This window comes from Lathyrus oleraceus, chromosome 7, assembly GCF_024323335.1.
Source record: "Lathyrus oleraceus cultivar Zhongwan6 chromosome 7, CAAS_Psat_ZW6_1.0, whole genome shotgun sequence".
NCBI classification, from domain to species: domain Eukaryota; kingdom Viridiplantae; phylum Streptophyta; class Magnoliopsida; order Fabales; family Fabaceae; genus Lathyrus; species Lathyrus oleraceus.
The window spans coordinates 61,970,228-61,979,176 of NC_066585.1; the positions used below are offsets into that span (position 1 = coordinate 61,970,228).

Genomic DNA, 8,949 nt, shown 5'->3' on the forward strand with positions numbered 1-8,949 from the left:
TTAATGCATTATAGAGTAAATTATTGCATAAAACTGAAAACTAACTGATCAGTCAAGATGAATAATGATGATAATGAAATAATGTTATTTTTAAGAGCTGGAGGTAGAGACTGGAGACAAGCTGTTGGACAAATGGTTTTCAAGATACAGGGCAAAGTAAATAAGGTAGTGCATCAATCAATTCTAACTCACTAAAATCAGGTTTAAGAAGATAGTACATTTTATCAACTCCAACCACTACTCGCTTCATTCTCCAATCACATGCTCTTTGGGACATTCATGTTCGGTCAATGCTCTTCGGGAAACCCTGTCTTTAGAAGAATTGCTTGTTAAGCTGAAATATCTATCTACTTACATATCATATGCAGGGTGACTTGTAAACAGTTGTTACAAAAGTGAACTCTATTTTGGTTAATTAAGATGTATTTTCGAATCCAGCTTAAATTAAGAGATATGTTGAACAATAGAGTAAATAGTAATATTGCAGAATAGCTAAAAATGAAAATAAAACAAAACTTTGTTATTGATTAATAGAATTTGGTATCCAGTCAGGAATTAGAGAAAATGAAAGTTCGTTCTAGCAACATTTGCATCTACCACATACCATTAATATCACAACACTACAGTGAAAATTATTAGACTGACATGAATTAATACCAGTTTGAACTGACCACGTTTCCAAGTATATAAGCCTTACAGGGCAAAAAATTACATCACATATTATTCCCTATATCTAAAAGCGGATCCCAAGAGAGATAATCAGAAGGACTATAGCCAAAGTTTTACACAAGATTCTACCCAAAAAGGCGGTGGTTTGCACAATTAACCTCTCACAGAAAGAACCTTAATAAAGCAATTCCTCAAATACATGATCTACAGATTGCTCCCACTTTCCATGATACAATTCCAAAAGTCTCTCAGCTGGAGTCACACCTGCCACCACAAGAAAACAGATTAAACATCTGACAAAAGCTACCAGTGATTGTATTAGTTAATTTGCAACCTACACCAAGATATTGAAAGTGCAAGTATGTTAAGCTTGACACCTCCTGTTCGGATCCAACTCTCAAAATATATTTTAACAGAGATAAAAAAAAAGGCGAAAAAATAACTTTGATCCATAGATCAACCACACAATCTCAATGTTATCAGTACCACACACAAAATTACAAGTATAGAAGTAAAAGAAATAATAATCTTAGCAATTTTGCATTGGTTCAAACTTGCATCGCATTAGAACATGAGAACAGAAGATTTTAAGTAGTTTTAATATGATGGATGCGCAGAGAGAAAAATATATGTACTGTAGAGTCTGGCACCCAGCCGGCTAGCCATTATAGAGATATATGTACTAACATGATAAGCCAATTATACGAAGTGCTTCATATAATCACTAGAACTCAGTTTGGAACAAAGACTACATAACTCATCACTAGAACTGAAATCAAAAGAATGTTTAATGAGAGCAGAACATTGGCCAGTAGTTTGAAGATGACTCTAACTAAAACAATGGCCAACTCTATATAAATTATGAATATGTATATTTAACTTTTTCTTTATAAGCATATGCACATTTAACTAAACCAAGTTGTTATCAAATGGAATAGGCCCATCTGACGCGTGTAAGAATAATTGCAGATGCTTCGTTAATAGGTATAGAATCTAAAATTCATTACCTGTTCTAACCACCTCAGCTACCGCATTTAAAAATCCTGATTCCTTAAAGCCTCTTCTTTCCAAGCCATCCTGTAGATACATACCAATCCATGCCCTTAGCAACATTGATGGTAATAGCAATAACAAAAACAAATACACCTTACCTTTGCCAACTCTAGAACCTCTTCAGCAACATGCTTCAGCAAACCATCTCGAAATGGTGTCTTTAGACCGGTTACAGTGACCTGCCAGAAAGTCTTCAGTCGTCAGTGTCTGTGGGAGAGAGAGAGAGAGAGAGAGAGAGAGAGAGAGAGAGAAGAAATATATTTCCCCATCCAGGTTTCAAATCATATTAATCAGTATGAAACTCGGCGCTAACAAGTAAAAATTGAAATAGTTCTGTTTCATCCTTTTCCAAGCTCTGCAAGTAACTTTAGTTCTAAGACGGGTTCAACGCCATTTTGGTCAAGTGTTTATCCTCGGTTACCCTTTTCTAGTACAACAAGACGGGGCATAGCACATGTTTCCAGCCCAAATAGATTTTGCATGAAGGGGTGTATTGAAGATTAAATAAAAAGAAAAATCATTTAAGGGACTGGACCTAGCTTACGTGTGCTTCTGGGTTGAATAAACAAATGAAAAATATTGCAAGGATGATACCTTATTCCTTAGCATTTCTCTTTCTTCTAGAGTCCAATCTGCAGTCATATCCAAAACACGCTGCAAAGAAACCTCATCGTACAATAAACCTACCTGGCACAATCAAGAAAATTACAGTGAGCTTATGTTTCCAAATTGAAGCAAGTCATAGAAGAACGTGCAAAGCAGGGCTTGAATAAAAAAATGTATAGTTTCAAAAAATTATTATTAAAAGGCTTAATACATGTTTTAGTACCTTAACTTAATTTAATGTTTTGCTTTAGTTCTTGAACTAAAACACGTTACAAGTTAGTCCCTTAAATTCACTTCGTTAGCCTAAATGGTCATTTCCGTCTAATTTTGTCAAAAAAAAACGTTAAGTTCTAATGACGTGGATGTACAACTAGGCTCAAGGTCCAAATGTGACTAGCATTTGTACTATAAATTAGGGTTTCCACCTAAGTGCAACAAGCCCTAGGTGAAGGTAAACAACGTTAATCTAATAACAACTTAAGTGGAAAGTGGAAACCCTACTTTAAAGTACAAATGTGGACTTTGAGCATTGCAGTACATTCATGTTCCCATAACTTAACGTTTTTTCCCATAATTTGACGGAAATTACCAAATAGGCTAACAAAAGTGAATTTAAGGGACTATCTTGTAACTTTTTTTTAGTTAAGGGACTAAAGCAAAACATTAAATTAAGTTAAAGGACTTGGGGACTAAATATGCCTTATTAAAAACAATGTGACTTTCTCAAGGACAAAGTGTGACTACACTACAGATATCATGCACAAGAAGTAGAAGGTGGTCACTCACCCAAAATGCTGGTAAAGCACACAACCTTCTCCAAGGTCCTCCATCAGCCCCTCTCATCTCCAAATACCTCTTTAGCCTGACCTGAAAAGAGTAATGTTTAAGTTTTATAGTAAAATAACTAAAACATGCTGCAAAACAATGGAAAAATCAACAGTTACCAGTTAAATTGTGAAACCAATAAAAAACAAACCTCGGGAAAGATAGTGGTCAAATGATTCTCCCAATCATTAAGAGTTGGTAATTCACCAGGAATACAAGGAAGCTTTCCTGCCAAAAAGTCCTGCAATGAAAAAAACAGTCAAGTCTCTATGCTTGAGAAAGCAAGGCTACATGAATTTTGTGGTAAGGAAAGTAAGTTTCACAATAAAGAATGGCAGGGATACATTATATAGCCTAAGATGACAAGAATATTAAGGATAGATGGGAACCCTGAAGGTCATTCCAGTACAGTCGACATATTTCTTTTTCCGATACGCAAAATACATTGGAACATCAAGAGCATAATCAACGTACTGCTCAAACCTGCAATCAGAGAGATCGAAAACAAAATAAGTGGAAAAAGATTAACTAAAACATTGCATGAAATAACGTTGACAAAACTGTTTCATTATTGTTAAATGGCAGCCATGGCGTGGCAGATTTCTTTACAACAGCCCACAGCCAATATGTGAAAGAATGCCCGACATGGCGGCGCCAGAGCCACAATGGCGTGCTTATATGGCGAAATATTGGTCTTAAGACATATTCCACCATCCACCATCAACAACATTGCTTTGTTTTTTTTTAAAAAGATGCAACATAATTCATCAAATAAGATGACACGGTACAATAGTAATTTTAACTATTACAGAAAATAACACAATGCCATCTAAAGTTTAACTTCATTTGAATAACTTCCTAAAGAAAGATCTTCTTAACAATTTAATATGTGCAAGACAATATATTAAAGTTAAATATTTATTGAAATCTTCATTCTTATCATTACTTATGTAGTTTTTATGATTGCCAAATGTAGATATTGCCCAGCCAATCAATGTGTATATTTTTCAAGTACATGTTATATGAAGGTTCGCTGAATCAGCAAAGAGATGAAAGATCTAAGGAAGGCCATGGAGCCTAAAATTAGAAGGCATAGAAATAACTGTTTTAAGTAATAATGCTTCGCGATTCAAAATGATCTCTTACCCGAAAGAGTCGTCGAAAACAAAAGGCAGCATGCCTGTGCGGTCCTTGTCAGTATCAGTCCAAATATGACTGTTTCAAGTTTATGAAAATGAGATAAGACACCTTAATAAAGCAAAGTTAGAGAGGAAACAACTGCATGAGAAGTTACATGTACCTTCTCATACTGACAAACCCATTGGGCTTTCCCTCTGTGAAAGGTGAATTTGCAAAAAGAGCTGTTGCTATCTGTTAAGGGAACAATAATTACATCACACGTCACTTAAAAAGTTCCTTAATAAATAGAATAGAACAATATCAATGTTTCTTACAGGCTGCAAAGCTAGGCCAGCACGAAATTTCCTGATCATGTCAGCTTCAGAACTAAAGTCCAGATTGACCTGTGAGAGTTTAAGTTAATATCCACCACCGTAGCTGATTATTACATGTCAGCTCACAAAACATCACACAACTCACCTGTACAGTGCACGTCCTGAACATCATATCAAGCCCAAGAGAACCAACTTTGGGCATGTACTTTTTCATAATCTCATATCTTCCCTGAGCCACAACACAAAGTCAGATATAGCATTTAATTGAATTGAACCACTAAAAAGTAAAAGAAAGAAGCACTGTCACTGTTCAGTTACTAAGTGGAATAGAGGCTGCTATCAGACCTTCCCAGACATGACTTATTCCGTAATTACAAAAGATATTAAAAATTGTGATAGAGCAGAATTAATACACAAAAAATGTGATGAATGAATTTTGTTGATGATGATAAAAATGAAGTGATAACTATAAAACCCGTTCCAGAGCCTAAGCTCTTCTGTACGGAGAAAAGGAAATGCTCTCACTGCCTAACCGTAACGGCAAAAGTAAATGCTCTCACTGCCTAACCGTAACGGCAAAAGTAAATGGGTGGGAGAGTCAGATGAAGAATATCCGAAGTGAGAAAAAGATAGATTTGTAATATTGAGATGAGTGCAGGGTCAAGAGAAAAAGTCCTCTTACAAGTCACTCTTTACAAGAGTGCCTTAGTTCTGACAAATTTCTTTCGCACCCCTTTCCTCACAACTCACCCTTATTCGATTACTAATTTCCTGGGTGATAGTTTAAGTGCTTGTAACTAAATCACTGACCTTCTATTCATTTATTGCTTCTAGAATATAACCTAACTTTGCTTTCTCTGTTGTTAAGAATTGGCTCGTGCCTAACCCTATCACCCGTAGAAGAGAGACCCCTGAGGTTGTCCTCAAGGTTGAAGTTTAGAAATTGGCCTCAAATGAACCTGTTAAACTCAAAGGGTTTTTCCTGCCTAACAGGTTATCTATCACTTGTTAAGATGTGGAGCAATAAACTCAGGTACAACCATATTTATGGTGTAATCAGAAGTATGTATATAAAGCTTAAGACACCAACCAATGTTAACTGAAAATTGTAATTTTAATATGAAACCCAGAATGAGAAGATAAAGTGACATCAGTTATACATCTATGATCTATCATGCAATGCTATGTAACAAGAGGCAAAGATATGGCTGGTGTAAATTGCTGAATCCACCCACCCACCACTCCAACAAGAAAAAAAACCCAAGAGAATGATCTTCTTTCAAGTGAAAAATAAACTACCAATCTTTGTATACAAATTCTGTCAACAAAATATCATATTTTACACTAGTATCATCCAAATTCCAGATGTCATTCCTGTCAAACTCAGATGTGACTGACAAAAAGTCGTTGCAATAATATCCGGTCACTGGTTAATGAATAGATGGGCTGTGAAATTTGACAACTATTTAATCCTTGTTTTTTTTATCTTAACAACTATTTAATCCTAAAGTCGTGAAATCAACCAAAACAACAGACTAAAAACGGAGGGATTTTATCCATTTATAAAGTTGTCTACATTAACTGATACTATTACCGTGCTGATTATGCTCAACTAGTTCAAAGATTTGAAAAATGAGGAGAGAGAAAAAACTACCTTTGGCATCATAGGTATGTCTTTGCGCTCCCACTTTGGCTGGAAACCAATCCCCAGAAATCCAATTCCCATTTCCTCAGTAACCGCTTTTACCTGTAAATAGAAATATATATACGGAAATTAATAACAGATCAGAATGAAATATCTTGGTCGCTACTCAGATTACAAAAAATCAAGCATGGCAAGCTAGTACCAATATTTAGTCATCGTGTATTATGTCAGAACACAAAACATACAAAGGTTATGTTACTATAACTGTGATGACGATGCATATTGACTTGTGTTGGGAATATGATTACTAATTGAAAAGAAAAAAAAAAACAAATTCTTTTATCATATAATTCAAAACTAGTATGCAAGACTAACTTGATAGAGGTGTGAATTAACTTCAGCACAAGTTTGATGCAGGGTTTCAAGAGGGGCTCCACTAAGTTCAAACTGACCACCTGGCTCCAATGATATGCTTTGCTTCCCCTGGTTCACATAATGTTTGAAAAAGTTACACTTTGATGCTCCAACAGTAACAACGCATAATCAGGAAGTATTTCATAGACTAGATCAAAATGTAAATCTCAAACAAAAATGATAGATTTTCTTGTTTATAAAAAATATTAGCTTACCTGTTTGAGTCCAATAATCTTATCACCTTCCATTATTTTTTCCCAGTCAAATCTCTCCGCAATGGCATTCAGCAATTCTGCTATTTGTTCATACTTCACAGGACGCAGGCTTCCAAGCTCAAAACCAAACTTTTCATGTTCAGTACCTATTCTGCAAGAGAACGTGAACAATTAACTGCATGCAGACAAACAAGCTATGACAAACATAAGTGACAGTCCAAATTCCATATATCAAAGAAACTTATGCAGTTGCTACAAGTTATGACAAACTTAATAAGACAAAAAGACTCCTCCTCAAAAGTAAATACACAACCCTAGGACTATCACTTCAGAAAAGTATATTTGTCTCATTTGATTAGTTGCTTTAGAAAACAACAAATCATTTTTTTCCAAATTTTATCCTAAGCATTGACGAGTGAGACAGATGTTTATAACAATACTAACTGACAGTAATGTGAGGACTACTACATTACAATTGATTGTTTGAAGCACCGTTTTTCTTTTGTTGAAATGAGACTCGCAATAAACCATCAATCTAATCCCTATAAACTATCACCGCTTCTTTAATTTATTCCACAAACTTGGCCAAGTCCAAGCTTTAAATGGCCCCCCGCAAGTGGACGGTGGGATTGGTCCCCTTGGATTAGGCGGTCTCATGGTTAGATACCAGGATTTCAAAAAATATATATTTATTCCATAAACTATATAAATTTAATTAGATTTAAATTCATGAATTTTCATATACTTTTAAGGACTTATTTTACAGATTTTATATATAAGAACTACCTAATACATTTATATAGTTTAGAGACTAAATTGAAGAGAGAGTTCTTGTTTAGCAACCAAATCGAGGTTTACTCACAACAAATTTTTACAGGTATTCAACAGATATGAACCTCAAACGCACATGCAACTGAGGTATGCGTTACCTCTTTACGTACTCAACTCCGTAACAAAATAGCATTGATGTTCTCCTAATAGTGATACTATTGATAATTAAATCCAATGCAATTATTTCTGTTAACAATTAACAGTGTAAAATCACTACCTCAAATCTAACCTAACAAGATAAAATATATGGAGGGAATCATAAAGCATAAAGCAGGAACCAGAAACCATCATTGCCATTGCATACAGAAATAAACCAAAATCAGTAGGAAAAAGCAAAAACAAAAACACTGTGCATATATTGAAACTAGTAAAACTAAAGTGATATATATTCCACTAAAAAACAAGAAGAAGCGTAAATCACATAACAAAGAGAAGAAATCACGCACCTCCATTTATCCTTGGGCTTACAACCAGAGGCGAGATAATCGATGAGATCCTGTTTCGTAAGCGGTTCAGTAGCAACGACAGCGTCTTCAGTTGGAGGACTAGCAGCAACAATGAATCTACGGCCACCGGAGCTAACAATTCTCCTGTCAAAACAAATTGACGAGAAAGAGAAGCCGTTAGAAACGGGAGTTTTCCGTAGACGGAAGTTATGCGGCGGAGGAGCGGTGGAGGAAGCGACTCGGAAGATAGTAGCCATGGTAATGGTTTGTTACTCTAGAAGAAGAAGAAGAAGAAGAATTGAGAAATTGAGGAAGAGGAGAATAATTAGGGTTAAGGAATTGCGTGAGGGAGGAGAAAGAGAAAGAGAAAGGGAAATGGTATTTCCTTTCTTTCTTTCTTGTTGGTTTTGATTCACTCCCTCACTCACAAGAGAACTCAGACACTCTCACCGTTAGCCTTCCTTGTTAATGCTATTTATATATATTCGTAATTCATTTTACTTTCTTTTTCGTTTTATTTTATTAAAAATAAAAGAGAGCACATTGGAAAAGACTACTGGCGACTGTCACGCATTACATCACATCTCCACTTGAAATTCACATATACTTGAAATTTAAAACTTTCCGTTGTTAAACTAGTTCAATTGATTCTTGCATAAATTAAAGAATATGTATATATGAATTTCAATCACTAACTTATTTAGATATATTATTAATTTCTTTCAAATTTAAAGTGTCCATTGAATTAAAGGAATCTTAATTCCCCACTCCTCTTTTTCATGCACTTTAAA

The 8,949-nt window shown here is 35.1% G+C and overlaps 1 protein-coding gene across 1 annotated transcript; it reads right to left on the reverse strand.

Annotated features, from left to right (window-relative positions):
* Window positions 1-575: 575 nt before the first annotated feature.
* Window positions 576-8,626, reverse strand: LOC127105571 (glutamate--cysteine ligase, chloroplastic). Its single transcript, XM_051042763.1, has 15 exons — window positions 8,159-8,626; window positions 6,882-7,032; window positions 6,628-6,735; window positions 6,262-6,354; window positions 4,753-4,836; window positions 4,608-4,676; window positions 4,454-4,524; window positions 4,300-4,368; window positions 3,543-3,636; window positions 3,305-3,394; window positions 3,115-3,195; window positions 2,317-2,409; window positions 1,821-1,901; window positions 1,677-1,746; window positions 576-933 (listed from the first exon to the last, which is right to left on the reverse strand). Exons 1-15 carry the CDS (start codon window positions 8,413-8,415, stop codon window positions 845-847), a joined length of 1,500 nt encoding a protein of 499 aa, XP_050898720.1. The 5' UTR covers window positions 8,416-8,626; the 3' UTR covers window positions 576-844.
* Between the last annotated feature and the right edge of the window lie 323 nt (window positions 8,627-8,949).

Coding starts and splice junctions, on each gene's coding strand:
- LOC127105571 (XM_051042763.1), bottom strand. CDS start 8,415: ATGGCTACTATCTTCCGAGTCGCTTCCTCCACCGCTCCTCCGCCGCAT. Junction 4,525..4,607: donor CTGGCCTAGCTTTGCAGCCT/GTAAGAAACATT, acceptor TTCCCTTAACAG/ATAGCAACAGCTCTTTTTGC. Junction 1,747..1,820: donor AGGTTCTAGAGTTGGCAAAG/GTAAGGTGTATT, acceptor ATGTATCTACAG/GATGGCTTGGAAAGAAGAGG.